Below are 20,728 nucleotides of genomic sequence, written 5' to 3' on the forward strand. Positions count from 1 at the left end.
TCTTACAACAGTCATGTCTCCCTACTTCTAGTTTCTCCCACTTCCAATCCATTTTTATAATGCTTCTAAGACTAATCTTCCTAAAATGTATTTTTTTCCTAAAATATAATTTTTATCTAATTGTCATACTGTTTAAGAATCTATGAGCATTTCCTACTTCTCAAAGAAGAGGTTTATAGCTTTTCTTCAGCCTCATCCTCTACTATTCTTGTCAAATTGTTTTTTCCAAGCATTTGCAAATATGATTGCAAGATTCTCCTTCTTGACATATAAATATATAAATATTTAAATTTTATTTAGCCTTCAAGATTAATTTAATTAAGAAGTGCCATGTCCTGTACTTTTCCTACATCGACTTATATGAGGCTTTCCTTGAACTCATATGGTACTTCTGAGCAGTGTACTTAGTAGCTATTACAATTGTTTTGCCAACCAGAGTGTATACCTTCTTGGGTCATGGAAAATGTCAATGATACATTCAATCAGTTTGAACTCCACTGCCCTCCCCAAATACCAGGCTTATAATAGTTACTTAATATGCTGATGTGTCATACACTATGTAACTCAATAATAAAAAGGAAAAATAGATTATCAGACCTTAAAGGCAAATTATATCTAATTCAATAGCTATTCATCTATAACCTGACTTACTACCTTACATTTTTATGCTGCTCTCATATCAAATTAGTCATTCCTTATTTATTGTAAGCATCTACTAAATACCCACAGTGTTAGGTACTATGACAGATGAAAAATAATATAAGGCATGATTCCTCTCCTCAAGAGTTTACACTCTTACTGGGGCATACTTAAAAGCAATTTGACAGTAAACCAGTAAATGGTAAAATAGTATATTCTGTGACATCTAATTAAAATACCATATAACTGCTAAATCCAGCATTCTGAAACCTAGGATGTAACAGATCTTTAAGTCTTAACTGTGAATATTTTACATAACAATGCTGCTATTTACATTTCACCAATAACTGTAAAAGAAACCAGAATTCCGAAACCCTAATACTTATAGTAAAACAGCTAGTCAATCACAAGTTTTTTAATGTCCGTTGTAAGTTATCAGAACCCCCTGTTTAACTGACATATCTCAAAATTTAAATTAAAATTTGAAATATTTATCAGATGTTGGCATAATTAAGAAAAATAACACTACTTACCATAAGTACACCATATGACCACCAATCAGCACTCTGAGAATTGCCTCTTCTATTTACGACTTCAGGAGCCATATACTCAACTGTACCACAAAATGAGTAGGCTTTCTTTTCTTGATCTACTGACTCCTTGCTGAGTCCAAAATCTGCAGTAATAGTGGCACAAAAAAAATGCATTTCAAAACCTTCAGAAAATAGAAAACGCCAAGAGAACTAATGTATTAAAAATTAAAACTATGTCTGGCCTACAATTTTCTTTTTTCTTTTTCTTTTTTTTTATGGCTTTTGCCATTGGGTGGGTGTGTTTGCCAGAAAGAGACAGACAGAGATAGGGAGAGGGAAAGTGAGAAATCATCGCCTGGGAGAGAAGGCAATCCCTTTTCCTCCATTCTCCTCTTGGGATTTTGGGCACAAATGAGCATGGGCCTGGCATGATTCCCAAACTGCCAGGTCTAGGACTCAAACTGCATTCAGCCATGTGGAAGTCCAGCACCATATCTACTATATCACCTTCTGTGAGACTGATAATGAAAAGCAGCCCATTCCGTGATACTCTTAAAGATCTTTTAATGTTTGCTCAGTTAAATCTCATCCTCAGAATACTAGGGGACTTCAAAGAGTTCATTAAAAATGCAAATCATGAGAACATTATGCATAGATTTCCAAGTTCTTTTTTGTTTTTCATTTTGTTTTGAGAGATATTTTTGCTATAAGGTGCTTGAGCACACCGGAGAGACAGAGAGAAAATGAGAAATCACCCCTAGGGAGATGGCCACACCACAATTCCTTCTCCTCCATCCTCCTCCTGGGATTTATGAGCACACACATATGCATGCTCAGCATGAGTTTCAAGCTGCTGGTCTGGAACTTGAACCACGGTTGGCCATGTGGGAGTCCAGAACCCTAATTATTACACCACCTGTTGCCTCCAGATTTCAAAATTTTTTGCACCAAAATAAACTCATACTTTAATTTCATTTTTCCACAAACTTTTTGAAGTGCACTTGTACATGTTTTCTATACTAGAATATTATGCAACAATTTTTAGGTGTCACATTCTTCTTCTATTTTTTTTTTGGAGAGGTTTTGCTATAGGGCACATGTGCTCGCCAGAAAACCAGAGAGAGAGAGACAGAAAGTAAGAAGACACCCCCCCCAGGGGGGATGGCCACGCCGCAATCCCTTCTCCTCCATTCTCCTCTTGGGATCTTGGGAACCCATGCACATGCGCCCAGTGTGAGTTTAAGCCACTGGGTCCAGGACTCGAACTGCAGTTGACTATATGGGAGTCCAGTGGCGTAGACAGTATGTCAATAGCTGGTCCCAATCTGTAGTTTTACTATGCAATTTTGCACAGTGGAGTGATTAAGATCACATATGTTACATAGTAATAAAACTGGATTTATGCTATTGGTTGATTCTGGCAAACATGCAAAAGCAATTCCATGAAAAATGGCAGTCTTTTCAATTAATGATGCCAGAAGAAGTATGATATCAATATAGGAAAATCCACCAACATAACACAGAAAACATTAAATCAAAATGGATTATAGACCTGTATGTAAAACACAAAATGGAAAATTTTTCAAAAACAAAGGAGAAAATCTTTGTGATCCTGAGTTAAGCAAGGATTTCCTATATATAACATTTAAAGTATAATCCATTATAAAAATTCACTAAATTTATCTTTATCAAAAGATCAAACTGTTCTTCAAAAGATACTGTTAAGAAAATGAAAAAGGAGGGCCAGACGGTGACACAGCAATAAAACATGACAATATGCAGGGTTGGCCCACATGGGAAAAGTCCAGGTTTGTGTCCAGAGACCTCCCTGCGTATGTTAGGCACATCTGTGTCCGTGATCTGGGGCTGGGTGAAGCTAGGGATAGACTGTAAGATCCTGTTGGAGATACTGTTTGTGTCTGTCTCTCTTTCTTCCTCTTTCTTTCCCACTCATGGAAAGAAAAAATAAACATAAAGAAAATGAAAAAATAGCTACAGACTGGGAGAAAATATTTGCAAATTGTGTATCTTAGAAAAGACATGTAGTCAGAAGATATTAAAAACTCTAAATTCAGGGACCAGCAGTTAGCGTAATGGCTATGTCGCTGGACTCCCACGTAGTCGACCGCGGTTTGAGTCCTGGACCTGGTGGCTTAAACTCACACTGGGTGCGTGTGCATACGTGCCCAAGATCCCAAGAGGAGAATGAATGGAAGAGAAGGGATTGCAGCGTGGCCATCCTCCCGGGGGGTGATTTCTCGCTTTCTGTCTCTGTCTGTCTGTCTGGCGAGCACACATGCTCTATAGCAAAAAAAGTCTCCAAGAAAAAAAAAAAAAAAGAAAAAACTCTAAATTCAATAATAAAAATACAAACAATTCAATCTTTTATAGTGAGCAAATATCTAAACAGACACTTTGAAAAAATATATAAAAAGATGCTTAGTGTCATTAGCTATTAGAGAAATATAAATTGAAACTATAATAAGATACCACTTTGTGCCTATTAAAATAACTAAAATAAAAAAAACACTGACAATATCAAGTACTGATGAGGTTGCAGAGCAACTGAAGCTCTCATACATTGCTGGTAGAGATGTAAAATGGGACAATCACTTTGAGTTTGAAGGTTTCTCATTAAGTTAAATATATTTAGCAAATGATTCAAGAGAAATAAAATAAGGTTTACATAAAATGTGAATGTTCATGAATGTTCACAGTGGTTTTGTTTTATTCATCACTTCAATAAACAAGAATCAACCAAAATGTCCCCTAGTTGGGGAATGAATAAACAAATCCTGGCACCACTGTAAAATGGAACACTGGTCAACAATTTTTAAACATGGCCCTAGCCTTGGTGGTGCAGAAAGCACCACTATAAACCTGAAACTATAATGCTAGAAGCTACTAGCCAACTGAAGGCTGGGATCCTAAGTCGACCTGAAAACATGCTTTACGAGTGAGAGGAATGGGATTGTAGCACGACAGAGACTCTGTTAATGGTGCCTGTCTGTCTGTCTCTCTCATTTTCTTGTATGTACACACATGCACTCTCCCACATGAATAAACCAACTTAAAAAATGAATCACTGACACACACAACAATATGCATAAATCTCAAATGCACAATGGTAAGCAAATGAAGCCAAACTTAAAAGGCTCTATACTGTATGCCTCTGCAAAACTGTAGGGAGAGAAAATAGGTTGGTGGTTGGCTGAGGGTAAAGGAAGAATAGACTTATAATGGAGGTTGGGAACTGTTCTGTATTTTTATTGTAGTGATAGTTACAAGACTGTGTACATTTATCGAAACTTGCAGAACTACAAATGAAAAGTGATTTTTTAAAAATTAAACTTTATATTTTGAGATAATTACAGATTCACATGCAGTTATATTAAATAGTACAGAAAGCTCATTATCTTTACCCACTTTTCCCCATGGTACCATCTTGTAGAACTATAGTATAATAATAAAATAGCCAGGATACTGACATGGGTGCAGTAAAGATACAAAATAGTCCCATCAGCGCAAGGGCACAAGGATCAGAAGGACAAGTTTTACTGAATATTAAGTTATACCTTAATTTTAAAAACCAACCAACAAACAATAAAAGCTTTAAGTCCTGCATTGTACTCTTTTACAATAAAGCACCAACATTTACACTTAATTTTAAGGCCCCTCAAAACTAATTTTCTAATCATGCTCAGTATGTCCATTTTTTAAAAAAAGATTATCTTTTTATAACTTAATGCATTATAATTTTCAGAATAATTTTTAAAAATGTTTTCAGTGTTTTGCTTTCTCTATATTGAGACTTTTAAAATTGCACATTCCATTTAGAAAATTAAATGTAATATGTAAGAATCTAGTCTTTGAGGTCAGTTGACCTGAATACAACATATTTTGTAGAGAAAAACACTGGTTTCTTTTGCTATTCCAGAGAAAAGGGAAGAAAATTTTCTTATCCTTCTGTTACCTTTTAGGTATTTATGCCAATCTAGAGCATTCCCTTGCTGTTTTTTTTCTTTTTCCTTCTTTCCTTTCTTTCTTTTTGGAGAGGTTTTTGCTATAGGGCACTTGCGCTCACCAGAAAGACAGAAAGCAAGAAATCATCCCCCAGGGGGGATGGCCACACTGCAATCCCATCTCCTCCATTCTCCTCTCGGGATCTTGGGCATGCACACACACACGCCTGGCGAGAGTTTAAGCCACTGGGTCTGGGACTTGAACCATGGTCAACTACAGGGGAGTCCAGTGACATAGCCATTACACCTACTGCTGGTCCCTTGCTGTATCATTTTTGACAAAACTGTTTACTACTAGAATTTTTTCAGCAATTAACAGACAAAAATTTTACATTTATGAAACAAAGCTACACAATTAAGTAAGACATGTTACAGTTACATGGCACTGATTTTATAACAAAATAAAGTATAAAAATCAGCTACATAAAGAAAATGTTTTTTTTTTTTTGAGAGGGGAGGCAGTATTTCACATTCTTTGTCATCTTAAATGACTCTTTTATGACACTTCAAATTTTAAAAGCATACCCACAACAAAATAATTTGATGACCATTTACTATAAAAGTAACCACAGTGATCAAGTTACAAGTACATTAATGGCTATAAATTATTTTCTATGTACACATTTTTCTCTTAATTACTCAGCTCTAAGTACTGTGTGATTTCAATTTTTCACACTGTACATGTTTTTCTTCCCTCGCTTTATACAAATTACCCCTGAATAACTGTCCCTCAAAAAACATTATATTGGGCTGTCAGAAAAGTCAGGATGCATTTTTATGTAGGAAAACACGTTATGACTTTTTCAATGACCCAACAGTAACCATAGACAATTCAAATAAATTCTGTGTTCAAGTTAGAATGTTTTTGTTGTTTACATATATTTTTTTTATTTATTTTCATTTTGTATTTAATTTTCTTTTATACATTCAATCATCTTATTTAGCTTACAAAATGAATATTTCAACATGAACATTTCTCCTTAGTAAATTGAACTATAAAATATTTTCAATAGATAATACCACATTTCTTTGTCCCATTAATGCTTTGCCTCCCTATTTTTCTTCTAAATGTCCTTCCTCAGACCCTCCTCTTTCACACACACTGTATCTGGTATTTATATCTATATACTGTGTTCCTATATCCTTTAGTCAATCAGTTTCGGTCACAGAATGCGGACACTTGGTATATATTAAGTGGGGACATACAATGCCTCTCCTTCATAGCCTGGCTTGCTTCACTCAGCAGTAACTCTTCCATATTCATCCACTTCCTATCAAAAACCAGGGTTTTGTTGATTTATTTTATGGCTAAACAGTATTTCATAGAGTATATGTGCCACAGTTTTTCCATCCATTCATCTGCACGGGGGCGTTTGGGTTGTCTCCATGACTTAGTAATTGTGAATAGTGCCGTAATAAACATCAATGTGCACACACTTTTCTGATTAAGAATTCTTCTGTCCTTTGGGTAGATACCAAGGAGTGGGATTGCTGGATCATATGGTAGTTCTATTTGTAGATTTTTAAGGAATCTCCAAATTGTTCTCCCCACAGTGGCTGGACCAATTTACATTCAAGTTCGAATTTTTAATGGGATATTATGATTAAATGTTTTTTCTAAACAAGTAAGTCAGACTATGTAATTTATTTTTATATGCACTATGCTGGCCCATCCATTTTTTCTTTCAAGATTTTGGGCACACTAACATACATGCATGGCATTCCCTTTTGAAAAAGCAATGTAATACACTGTAAAGTTATATGTAATCCAATGTAATATAAAGAATATTATGATGATAATAAAAAATTTAAAAAAAAAGATTTGGGGCACACATACACACGTACAACCAGCATGCTTTTCAAGCTACCAGACTTGGGACTTGAACCATGCTCATGGTTACATGGGATCCAGCTGTCTTAGCCACCGTGCCACAAGCTGGCCCTGTATACTATCTTAATACTAAAATTAGACCATATTGAGAGCTATCTAACCTTTAAATAAACTTTAGTTCACTAAGAAGATGAATAAGATGCAAATCAAATAAAAAAAGAGAAAAAAAGAAAATAGGATTAGACAAATTCATATAAAAATAATAAAAAATATGGGCCAGCCAGTGGTGTGCTAGATGATCCCACATGGCCAACTATGAGGTTCAAGTCTCAGACCTTGAAAAACATGCTGAGTGCACATGCATGTATGTTCAAAATTCCAAGAAGAGAATGGAAAAGAGATAGTGGCATGGCCATTCTCCAGGGAATCCTTTGTCATTTTTTCTTTCCCTCTGTCTGTCTCTAGTGAGAGCACTATAGTAAAAATTAAAATAAATAATAATAATAATGAAATATATAAAACAATGGGCTTAGGGTATAAGAAAAAAGTTTACATACCTGTTAACTTGATATGTCCTATTTCATCAAGCAAAATGCTGTAAATCAAAATTCACATTCAGCAAGACAGAATAAGATATTTTATATAAAATATTTACATAAAAACTTAAAATAGGTCAGTATCTATTTGATATAATAAAAAAACTAAGTGATTAAAATAAATACACATCTCATAACTTGAGGTTTTCAAGTTATCTTTAAATGTCAAAGGAGTATGTCAAAACATACAAGAAAAATATAAAAGAGAATACAACTTTACTTTTCTGGCTTTAGGTCTCTATATACTATTCCTAATCGGTGCAGATGATCCAAAGCAAGGGCCAGCTCTGCAAGGTAGAATTTCACATCTTCCTCTGTAAATAGAAAATAGAATAAAATAATAATTTACTATTTGATCTTTCTTTGAATATTAGCCTTTTAAACTTACATCTTTAAAAGCCAGTAGATAGAGAAATCTAGACAAATATTTTTTTTAAATAAGTATAATCAATTGTTATTTGACTGGCATAATTATTGGGAATGAGGAGATTTCTAAATAAATGAAACTAACATCTTTAAGACTCCTTCAATATTAACAATTTTAATGTAAATCTTTGTAAAAACAGATTGTATACCTTCTTAAACTGTAATGCATAGAATTTACATCTTTTTAATGGCTTGGTATTTTAACTGCAATTTTAATTTTAGTACTCTGACAAAATACTGAAATGTCCTCAGGGTGTTTGATGTACAGAGGATGTTTTATTTTGGCACCGGTAATTCTGTTATTTCCACTATTCTCTCTTTCACTGTCTACTATAACTTCTCAGGAATTTTACTTTTAGCAGTTCTACTAACCCAAAGCTTTTAATACACCACTGTAAATCATTAAATTAGTAATCTTTACATTATACATGATTTTAAACTCATCTTTGATCTAAAGGTCAGCTCTAAGACTCTTGCCTTAATAAAGTATATGAGCTTAATAGCACTAGATTCCTAAATTGTTTGTGCCTAGGAACAGAGTTGTTACAATAAAGAGAAGATTATTGAACTTGATATCAGAATTGGTTGTGTTAACATCAGATGTGCTAGATGTCACTTAGCTCTCTGGGTCTCAGTTTCTAAATTTATAAAGTACGAATAATAGTATCTGCTCTATCTACTTAAAAATGTTGTTGAAAAAATTAATTTATGTGGGAAAAAATCTTTGCAAACTGTAAAATCCTATGTGTGCAATCAGAAGATATTATTATAGGTTAATGTTTTATATACATTCATGAGTAAATGTTCATTTACACACAGAATTGTTCACTAATCAACCATGAGATATAATTTTTAAGGTTTACGAAGGGCTTCAGATCAGCAAAAACTAATGTTTTTCTAGAAAAGGTTATTTTCATTAAATAAATCTCTAGAAGGCTCAAAATTTGAATGAAATTTCATACAAACTTACAACTGACTTGCCCATTCAGAATTATGGCTGCTGCATTCCACAATGCAGATTCAGGCTACTAGTAAAATTGCTGAGAAATCAGTAGTTAAAGGTAACTTTTGATATTCCAAGTACTATTAAAAAATGATCATTAGAAAAACAAAAATAATACATTATCTATGCTTCAGGAGCATTAATTTGAATATTATAATGATATAAGTTTAAGAACATTTTTAGGGTTTTTTTTTAAATAAAAATATCTGTTACTTAATTTCTGGGAAAAGATAATCAAAATACTCTTTGAAACCTAATGTACATGAAAACCCTAAATAAAAATATTTCAGTCCAGCTGGTGTCATGGTGATTAAGGCAGCTGGATCCCACATGACTAGCTGTACAGTTGGAGTCTGAACCTAGCAGCTTGAAAAACATGCCAGGCACATGTTACTGTATGCCTCAAATCCTAAAAGGAGGGAGAAATGGAGAAGATATTGTGATGTGACCATTCCTCCTTCAGGACACTTTCTCAGTTTCCCTCTTTCTCTGTGTTTCTCCTCAGTGAGCATACACACTCACTGGCAATTTTTAAAAAAAATACAGTTGGAGTCTGAACCTAGCAGCTTGAAAAACATGCCAGGCACATGTTACTGTATGCCTCAAATCCTAAAAGGAGGGAGAAATGGAGAAGATATTGTGATGTGACCATTCCTCCTTCAGGACACTTTCTCAGTTTCCCTCTTTCTCTGTGTTTCTCCTCAGTGAGCATACACACTCACTGGCAATTTTTAAAAAAAAAAAACTCTTTCAAAATCAGATTAGGGACCAATAGTTGGTGTAATGGTTATGATGCTGGACTCCTTCTCTGGCAAACACATGTGCCCTATAGCAAAAATATTTCTCAAAAAAAAAAAATCCTAGATTAAGGAAGTAACTTTGCTGAGGTTATAGTTTAGGGCAAGGTGATAGGCTTATCACCTTGTCATGAGGTTGTCTTGGTGGAAAGCCTAATGCTGAATGCAAATAATAAACCTACTAAGTAGCTATGTTCCAGGCCCTATAACATACCAGGCACTATATCCATGTTATTACCATCTTATAATAACTATGAGGCAGTTATTATCAACATTTTATATATGAACAAGGAGACTCTGAGTGATTAAGTAACTTACTAAAATAATACAGCTAGAAAGAAGTTTTAGCACTTGAACCAGGGATACTTGCCCTTAAGAATGACCTCTTCCCTATAAGCCACATTTTGAGGTTTTTTATATGCTATGCTACAATTAAAAAAAAATAAGTTCATTACTAATAATACTTCTCTACTTACTACTCATCCTATTCATAAATTACTACTCCAATGAAAATCACCCAAAATTCCAGTACCTTGAGATAAGCAGTTGATCTTTCATTATCTGCTCTTCAAATAAGTTGTGTATTTGTGTGAATGTATGTGTTTCAATAGTTGAAATCATACTATACATACTTGTTAGTGGCTTCCTTTATCTCCAGATAACAATACATCATATTCTCTCATATCTTTAAAACATATTTATTAACAGTTTCAATAGCTGCTATTCCCAAAAATGATTTTCTAAGACATAAAACAAGAAATATTGGATCAAGAAACTTAACTAGTTCAAGATTCTTGACTGACACCATTTTTATTTTCAAAAAAGTTTACAATAATTTCCACTCTCAACAGCAGTTTATAAAAGCATTTGTCTTATCACATCCATGATAGCACTGAATATATTCTCTTTAAATCTTTTCAAATTTGATATATAAAACTGTCATCAATTTGATTTTAAATTTTGATTCTTAAGCTAAATATTTTTTTCATGTTTAGGGGCCTTTATATATTTATTTCATGAATTATCACTAATTTTTCTTTACTGTTCTCACTATTGTCTTGCTGTTTTGACAAATGGTACAAGCCCTTTAACTATTAAAATGTCTGCTCTCCCATCATATTAGTTGCAAATATTTTTCTGATGCTGTGCCGGTTTTTGATGTTTAATAATCTTTTACTAGTCAAGTTTGCATGCCATTTCTGCATGATTTTCCTTCATTACTTCAATGCTTATTAAGAAAATCTTCTACATTCATTTGCCAACTAAATATTCAGCTGCATTCCTTTTAGGATAATGGGTTTTCTAGACTTAGCTCTTTAATATAAGTAAAATTATTTTGGTATATGGTAGAGATGGTATTTTAAAATTTCTTTGAAATATCTTACCAATTTTTCAAGAACTATTTAGTGAACAGTCTCAGTCACTAATTTGTGATTCTTCTTTGATCATAATAATATATAATAATACAAGAGGATATTTTTGTGTTATTCAGTATGCTTCTAATCTTGTGTTGATAGCATGAAGCTTTCCTTATAGAAGCTTTGCAAAGTTTTAAATGAGGAAGAGCAAGAAGTGGGTATTCCTCATTTTCGAAATTTCATAGTTCTTTTCATTTATGTTTCCAGATAAATTGTTAAAAATAATTTTTAGAGAGATTTTTGCTCTAGTACATGTGCACATGGCAGAGAAACAAAAAGTGAGAAGTCACCCCCCCAAGGGGGATGGCCATGCTGCAACCCCTTTTCCTCCAGACTCCTCTGGGTCTTTTGGCCATGTACACACACATGAGATTTAAGCCACCACGTCCAGGACTGGAACCACAGTTGATTACATGGGAGTCCAGCAACATAACCATTATGCAATCTGATTATCCCAAGTTATAAAATAAGTCTGTCAATTTAAAAGAAACAAAAATGCTTATTATAGCTTCATTTGGAATTTTGTTAACCCAATAAATTAATTTTGGGAGAATTGAAAGCTTTACAACAATTCACCATTCATCCCATTATATTTCCCTTATATTAGCAAACTAGGGCATGGCTTAATAGTTTAGTATATTTATGTGTGTATCTGTGTGTTTGTGTACACACACATGTATGCAGTTCGGAGGAGAAAAATTGGGGGAGGCAACTTCGCATTTAAAATATAAATGACACATTATAAAATTCCTTAACACATACAAAAATAAAAATGTACTTTTAAAAGTCTTTTTCTGAAACATACAAAGTAAGCCCTCTCATTTTTGGTTATTTAACAATTTTTTTGTACACACGAATGAAGTATAACCAACAAAAAAGCTATTTTTAATAAGCTATCTGTAGAAGTAGCCATAGAATAAGATTTTAAAAGTCTGTCAAATGAAGATACTAATTTATTGATTTTGGAAAATACATTTAAAATGCTTGCCTTTACCTAATATTCTAGACTTAGGAATGAAAACTTACTGACTGCATCTCTGTGCTAGTATGGGTTTAGATAGTCCCACATTGAGAATGGAGGTCTGAAGAGTTTAAGAGAAAATTAGAAATGACTGAAATTAAGAATTTCTCAAATATATTTATGCTATTTCCACAATCTAACACAAGAAATCATGAGTACTATGGGCTTATGAAACTGCTGTCCTTCTATATGCTGGGACCAGTTTTTAACAAGTTTTTCTGAAGACCTTCCTTAGAAGAGAGTCCTAAATAGACCCTAACACATACTGAATTGTATTCTAGAGTGAACAATATACAGATAATACACACTATGCTCATACATGGCACATTCTACACTGGAGGTAGACACATATAAGCCAGAAACCTCAGTCATTTAAGCATTGGCTGACATTTGAGAAATAGTGATTCTTTTTCTTTCTTTTTTTTTTTTTTTTTTTGAAATAGTGTTTCTTTATAACAGAAAGTTTCATACCTCTTAGAATCAACAGTACCTCTCCTACACTCAATAATGTAAATTCTGGAAGTGAGATGATGAACCATGATCATTCATTTAAAATACTACTCCTAGACTACCAGTTCAACACAAAATGAAATAGACTAGGACCAAATTTAATGATTTATTCTCTTGGCTAAAATATCTAAAACATAGCAAAAAATAATGAAATATATTTTCCAAGATGTTGAACATGCAACAAAAGACAGTGAATACTGAGAGATAGAGAACATACAATGTATGCCTTACAAATGCCTTAGTTTACTACCCAGAGAGTTTTCACGTGGTAGTGCAGAGAGAGAGGGCTAAGTCAGATAGAGCCTAAAAGACCTTCTGAGTTGATGAGACAAAGCCAAGAGTCTAAGAAAAGGAGTGAGACAGATTTCTTATGTTAAAATACTGGAGAAGAGAGAAATGCAGATAGATATTCAGTCTTCCTAAAGCATTCAGCAGAGAAGTACTCAGGATATGTGAATAAGGATACTACCCTAAAGAAAGAAAAGAAATAAGGATTAGAGGGAGTCATTCATGGAACTCACACTAGCCCAGGAATAGCTTCTGTTATCTCCAGTCAGGACAGAAAACCTCATAATTAACAGAGTACTGGACAAAGTTAATGACAAAGGTTGTGTTTCAGTAGTGGAGCAAAATTAATGCCTGAATAAATGCAGCTTGGGTCTAATCTAACAAAAATTACAAGACCTAAAAGATGAAACTCATTCCCCAGCCCAGAATAAAGCTCAATAATATTTACAGAAACACAAAAACATCCATTGACTAACAAGGTAAATTTCAAAATGTCTGTTATCCAACAAAGCAATTGCCAATCGTGGATTTGGAAAAAATATCTGAGACAAGGAAAAGAAAACCTAAATGATTAAGAAAAAATATCCACTGAGCTCACAAAGTGTCAGGAGAGTTTGTGTTCACAAAAAATGAAAGTAAAAAAGCCTGATAATTCAAATAATGTTGATTAGGGTACTAAGAAAAGTCACACTTCAATACTGAGGAAAAAGTAACCTTATACTAAATGCTGCCCAGGTCCCACATAACAGAGCTTATAAGGAAGACCAAAATGATCAAAGTGTCTCAAAGAAAATTAACTGCAATACAGGAGAAAATTAATACTACATACAAAAAAAAAAAACTATTTACAGACTATTTACCATGCCAGAAAATAAAATTCATACATAGGCCATCCAATAAAAATGACCATGCAAGTACACCACCATACAGGCATAAGAGAAGATATCATCAAAATATCAATCCTACCCAAATTAAGCCACAAATTCAATGCAATTCCAATCAAACTACCACAGATATTCTTCATAAAAACAGAAAAAAATCATAAAATTTGTCTGGAATTTTCAAAGATCTCCTATTATATATGCAATCCTATGCAAAAATAAAATAAAATAAAGTAGGAGGCAACTCACTTCCTGAACTCAAAATATATTACAAAACTGTGATAATCAAAATAGTATAGTACTGGCACAAAAACAGGCAGGTAGACAAATGGAACAGAACTGAGAATCCAGAAATAAAACCTAAAACATACAGCCAACTGTTTTTCAATAACGGGTACAAGACAACCCAGTGAGGAAAAGAAAATCTCTATAGCAAATGATAGTCACCTACTGAAAAATGAAACTGTACCTCTAACTTTCCCCACTAACTAAAATCAGCCCAAAATGGATCAAGGACATAAAGTTAAAAAAACTTCAAACTATAAAACTACAGGTAGAGAAAACACAGGGAAAATTCTTAGAGACATCAGAATAGGAAAAATCTACTTAAATAAGACCCCCAAAACATAGGCAATGACCCTGAACAAAGACAAGTGGGACTACATCAGGCTAAAAAAAGCTTCTGCACAGCAAAAGAAACAATAATTGGACTGTGGAGACAACCCTCAAAGTAGGAGAATATATTTGCAAACTCTGTCTCAGATAAAAGATTGATAACCAGAATATAAAGGGAACTCAAGCAGCTTACTGACAAAAAATAAAAAAATAAATAAATCCAATCAAAAGATGGACAAATGAGCTGAACAGTCAACTCTCCAAGGAAGACATGTGAACAGTCAAAAAAAAAAGCAAATGAAAAAATGCTCAACATATCTCATCATAAGGGAAATGCAAATTAAAACCAAAATGAGATAACATTTAACCCCAGTCAGAATGGCTAAGATTTAAAAAATAAAGAATGGTAAGTGTTAATGAGGCTTTGTTGAAAAGGGAACCCTCCTACACTGCTGGTGGGAATGTAAATCAAAACTCACTATGGAGAACAATATGGAGGCTCCTCAGAAACCTACAAATAGAAGTATCATATTCCACGCTTAGGTATCTACCCAAAGGATAGGAAAACCCTCTGTTAGAAAAGCACAAGCACATCCCTGTTTATTCCAGGATTATTCAAAATTACTAGGATACAGAATCAACCTATATGTCCAAGAACAGATGAGCAGATTGAAAAATATAACATATGTGGGGCCGGCAGCTGGCATGGTATTTGGAGCACTGGACTCCCACATGGTGAACCACGGTTCAAGTCCCAGACCTAGTTGCTTGCTTTCTTACTTTCCTTTTCTCTATCTCTGGTCAAATTAAAAAAACCAACAATAATAATAACAAATAAAATTAAGTAATTATTTTCAAAAAAAGGTGGCACATGTACTCCATGGAATAATACTCAGCCACAAAAAAAATGAGTTTCTGACAACTAATACAAAGTGGATATAGAAGTGGACAAATATGTAAGATTTAAGGCTAAGTGAAGCAAGCCAGACTATGAAAGACAGGCACTGTTTGTCCTTGTGCAATATATATAGAATGTCTGCACTCTATAGCAGAAACTGAAAGATTGGAAGGTATAATATCAGGGACAGCAACTGCAGATACTAGAGATAGTATAGAAGGAGGTGGGCAATAAGGGGTGGGAAACAGGGGGTGGCAGAGAGGAGATCAGGGAAATAAATAAAACATTTAAGAGACATAAAACTGAAAATTTCTCTCTTGATAATGTATATGGTAATGTCTGACTTGACTAATATGCACTGTATTCACACTAGGAAAATCATGTTGTACACTGATAACATGTACAGTGATTAAATGTAAAATTTTTAAAAAAAGAGGCATAAGATAAATCAGATAAAACTTAAACAAATCAGTGTTATTATATTTTAATAAAAATTTATTCATAGGGGCCAGCAGGTAGCATAGTGGTTAAGGGCACTGGACTCACATGGCTGACCCTGGTTCAAGTACCAAACTTGGCAGCTTGCTTTCTCATTCATATTCTCTCTCTCATGTCCCTTCCCTCTCTCTCTCTCATTCTGTCCTTTTCTGGTCAAATTAATGGACAGATAAATAAATAAAATTAAATAAAATAATTATTAAAATAAAAAACTTTATTTACAAAGACAAGAATCTGGCCATTTCTCCTGAAGATAATGGTTTCCTGATCCCTGAATTAAAAATTTATATTATAAACCTTGAAGTAACTATAAAAATAATGCAACAAAGTGTTATAGATAAAAATGACAGGCCAACAGCACAGATAAAAGTGAAATTTTAAAAACTCATTACAAAAGAGGCATAAAGAGAAGGAAAAAAGGATCCTAGAAAGGATCCTCCGTCCAAAAGAAAAAAAAAAAATAGCAAGATGAGAGATTTAAATCCAACAATATCAATAATTGTATTAACTGTAACAGGTCTATATCCCATAGATTTTCAGGGGGCCAGACAGGGGTACAACAGTAAAATGTAATGCTTTATGAGGGAATCTCACACAGGAAGTTTCATGGCTGAATTCCAAGAACTCCTTAAGTATACCAGGCACACACCTGCCCATGATACAGTGCTGACTGAAGTCTAGGGGTGGGTTTTAGTGTTAGGACCTTATTGAGGGTGCTCCTCCCTAACACTGCCCAACCCCCTGTCTCTCATACTTACAGAATAAATAAATAAATATATTTAAAAAATAAAACACATAGGTTTTCAGATTGGACAAAAAGCAAGTTAACTATATGATTCCTTAAATACCACACATTAAATATAAAGACACAAAAGATTAGTTAAAATGGAAAAAGAGGGGCCAGTAGATGGTGTCATGGTTACATCACTGGACTCTCACATGGCTGACCACAGTTCAAGTCTTAGACCAGGTAGCTTGAAAATCACGCCAGATATGTGTGCATGCATGCCCAAGATCCCAGGAAGAGAATGGAGGAGAAGGGATTGTGGCACAGCCATTCTTCCTGAGAGGGTGATTTCTCACTTCCCCTCTCACTATCTCTGTCTCTGTCTCTCTCTCCCTGGTAAGTGTACACACAGTAAGGCAAAAATGGAAAAAGATACACCTCCTTTTTAAAAACCAAAGCCAGAGTGAGCATATTAATATCAAAGTATATTTCCAAGCAAAAAGCATTACCAAGGATAAAGTCATTTCAAGAGGAGTTAATAAGCTTAAAAGGTTTATTATGCATGTAATAACAGGGCTTTTAAAATATATGAAGCACAAATTAACAGAAATTCAAGATGAACTATGCAAATCTATAATTACAGTCAATGGTTTCAATCTTTGTCTTGAAAACTTATAGAACAAACTGGCAGAAAATTAAGAATAATATAGTAAAGTTAATACCAGTATTAACTAACTTGACTTATATGACATTAATACAACCTTCCACGAGTCAACAATACATATTCCTCTCAAGTGCATATGGAATGTTTACTGAGACACATTATATTCTGAAAGGTAAAGCAAGTATACATAAACCTAAGAGAATTTAAGTCACATTATGTATGCTTTATGACTGACCACAATGATAGTAAATTCAAAATAAGGGCAGGCCCCACAACACAGTGGTTAGGCACTATGCAGAGAAAGCCAGATCCCAGATAGCTAACCAGAGTTAGGAATTGGCTAAACTGGCTTCATACCAAGCTCATGCCCATGTGCCCAGGATCCTTACAGAAGAAGAACTGGAGAATAAAAGATTAGGTGTGACCAGGACACACTGAGGGATGTGTGCACGCACACAAACTCTCTCTCTCTCTCTCATGAGCACACATGTGTATTCTATCATGAGTAGCGATACAGAAGATTTAAGAAATTAATAAGAGAAAGATATCTGAGAAATGTACAAATGTTTTTAAATTAAATAATATACTTCTAAGTGCCCAAGGAGTCAAAGAAATAAAAAAGAAAATTAGAAAGTAGGTTAAATGGAGTGAAGATAAAAACACCACATGTCAAAATTAATGGGAGAGGGCAAGTAGGTGGCATGGTGGTTGAGATACTGGATTCCCACATGGCTGGCGATGGTTTGAATCCCAGACCAGGTGACCTACTTTTTCACTTTCTCTCTCTATGTCTCTCTCTGGTGAGTACATATGCCCTACAGCAAATTAAAATAAAAACAAAAGTAACATTAAATAATCCTTTTAAAAAAATTTGTGGGATGGGACCAGCAGTTGGTGTAATGGCTATGTCACTGGACTTCCATGTAGTTGACCACGGTTCAAGTACTGAACCTGGAGGTTTAAACTTACTCTGGATGTGTGCGCATGCACGCCCAAGATCGTTTGAGAGAATGGATGAGAAGGGACTGCAGCATGGCCATCCCCCCAGGGGGTGATTTCTCGCTTTCTATCTCTCTGTCTCTCTCTTTCTGGCAAGTGCACACACCCTATAGCAAAAACCTCTCAAACAACAACAACAACAAAAAATTGTGGGAGGACAGTAACACGCACGGGATTTAAAGGGGGAATTTAGAATACTAAATACCTACATTAGAAAAAAAGAAAGGCTTAAATCAGTAGCTCCAGCTTCTGTCTTAACAACCAGAAAAAGAAAAGCTGTCACACTTGGCTATAATAAAGACTAACAGAAAAAAATTAAATATGAGAAAAAAATTAATAAAAAAGCCAATAAAACCAAAAACAAACAAACAAACAAACAAAAAACAATGAAACAAAGGTGGTTCTTTGAGAGCAATAAAACTGACAAACCTTCAGCAAGCCTAAGCAAGACAAAAAGAAAAACCATAAATTACCAATATCTGGTACGGGAGCAGTGATATCACTAACAGTTCCACAGCTATAAAAAGATAATAAGGGGAGGGGGATGCAGCAGTTGTCATGGTGGTTAAGGCGCTGGACTCTCACGTGGCCAACCATAGTTTGAGTCCTGGATCCAGCAGCTTGAAAATTACACTGGGCATGTGTGCATATGTGCCCAAAATCTATAAATTACCAATATCTGGTACGGGAGCAGTGATATCACTAACAGTTCCACAGCTATAAAAAGATAATAAGGGGAGGGGGATGCAGCAGTTGTCATGGTGGTTAAGGCGCTGGACTCTCACGTGGCCAACCATAGTTTGAGTCCTGGATCCAGCAGCTTGAAAATTACACTGGGCATGTGTGCATATGTGCCCAAAATCTCAAGAGGAAAATGGAGATGTGATTGTGGCATAGCCATGTCTCTGTCATATTATACTCAACTCATTATATAAAGCCAAAATTACTGATACTAAACACCGACAAAAAAAAACACACACACACACACACACATTCAAATATCACTCACAGAAGTACATGGAGAAATTCTTAAACTTTTAGCAAATTTCATTCAACAATATACAAAAAGGATAATATATCATTATGGGGTTCATTTACAAATTCAAGGTAGGGTCAATATTTGATAAACATTGTAATTCACCACCTTAAAGACAAAACAAGAAAAAATGCGATCTCAGTAAGTTTTTTGAAGTTATACTTTTATTTCATTGCTTTTATTAATACACAACTGTTTCCACTTAAAGATATCTTTAAACTAAGCATACAAAAGTACTGACTATAATCTAAAATATTTATTGTAACATGTGAATAGAACTACAGAAGTCCCTGGCACTGATAGAAAATATTGATTCACTATTAGATTACAAAAATTTATACACAGCAAAATTTAATGCTCTTTACATAAAAATATCAGACTACTTAAAACTTTCAAAACTTCCTGGGAGTAGCTACTAGAATTAGAAAAGTGAAATTAGGCTTGAGACACTGCCTCTTCCAGAACACTGGATTCTAATAACACCTCTACTGCTGGAAAGACTGTAAGTCTGTCATATGTATCAATAAATTTTAAAAAAGAATTTGCATAAATTCCAGCATCTTGATCTATCTGAAACTCTAACACCCATTTCTGGTAAAACAAATAAACAAACAAACAAAAAAAACAAGACAAGACCCCTCACCAAAATAATAACAGAAGGGAAGTTTTTCAATATAATAAATTAACATCTTAAAATACCTATATTTATTAATTTAGGATAAAAATATATACCCCCCCTAAGATAAGAAACAAGGTAAGAATGTTCATTCCTACCAATTCAACTTGACATCAGACAAGAGATTCAAGTCAGTGTGACAAAGACTTATAAAAGAAATAAATGACATCCATAATGGAAAAGAGGAAGTAAAACTTCTAATTCCCAGATAAGATACACAGAAAATCATTTGGATACATTTATAAAGATGCTAGAAGTAATAAGTAAGTATTGCTACATTGTGGGCTACAACTTGAATATAAAAGAATCTATTGTATTTCTATCAAATTGAAATCAAGAAATCAACTTTATTTACAATAGCATTAAAAATAGGAATTACTTAGAGATAAATCTAACAAAAGAGTGCATCATCTACACTCTTATCTGCACTGAAAATAAGACCTTACTGAGAGAAATTAAACAAGGCTTAAATAAATGGATTGAGATAACATGTTCATGGATTTAAAGACTTGATTTTGTTAAAATATCAATTATCTGCAAATTGACCTATGCATTCAATGCCATTCCAATGAAAAACTCAGCAGACTTTTTTGTAAAAAGTGAAAACCGGTGACAATTAAGCATATTGTTTTTCCCCATTTTCCTCCCTC

At 34.1% G+C, this 20,728-nt stretch overlaps 1 protein-coding gene across 1 annotated transcript in view; it reads right to left on the reverse strand.

The window, feature by feature from the left end:
• Window positions 1–20,728, reverse strand: part of RPS6KA6 (ribosomal protein S6 kinase A6) — a 174,127-nt gene that overhangs the window by 59,940 nt on the left and 93,459 nt on the right. Inside the window, exons 7-9 of the mRNA XM_027768464.1 lie at window positions 7,842–7,947; window positions 7,583–7,620; window positions 1,173–1,315 (exon numbers count right to left, since the gene is read on the reverse strand). Coding sequence (XP_027624265.1) covers window positions 1,173–1,315; window positions 7,583–7,620; window positions 7,842–7,947 — 287 coding nt within the window. The remainder of the gene's footprint in view (window positions 1–1,172; window positions 1,316–7,582; window positions 7,621–7,841; window positions 7,948–20,728) is intronic.

This window comes from Tupaia chinensis, unplaced genomic scaffold, assembly GCF_000334495.1.
Source record: "Tupaia chinensis unplaced genomic scaffold, TupChi_1.0 Scaffold146525_1, whole genome shotgun sequence".
Lineage (NCBI taxonomy): Eukaryota > Metazoa > Chordata > Mammalia > Scandentia > Tupaiidae > Tupaia > Tupaia belangeri.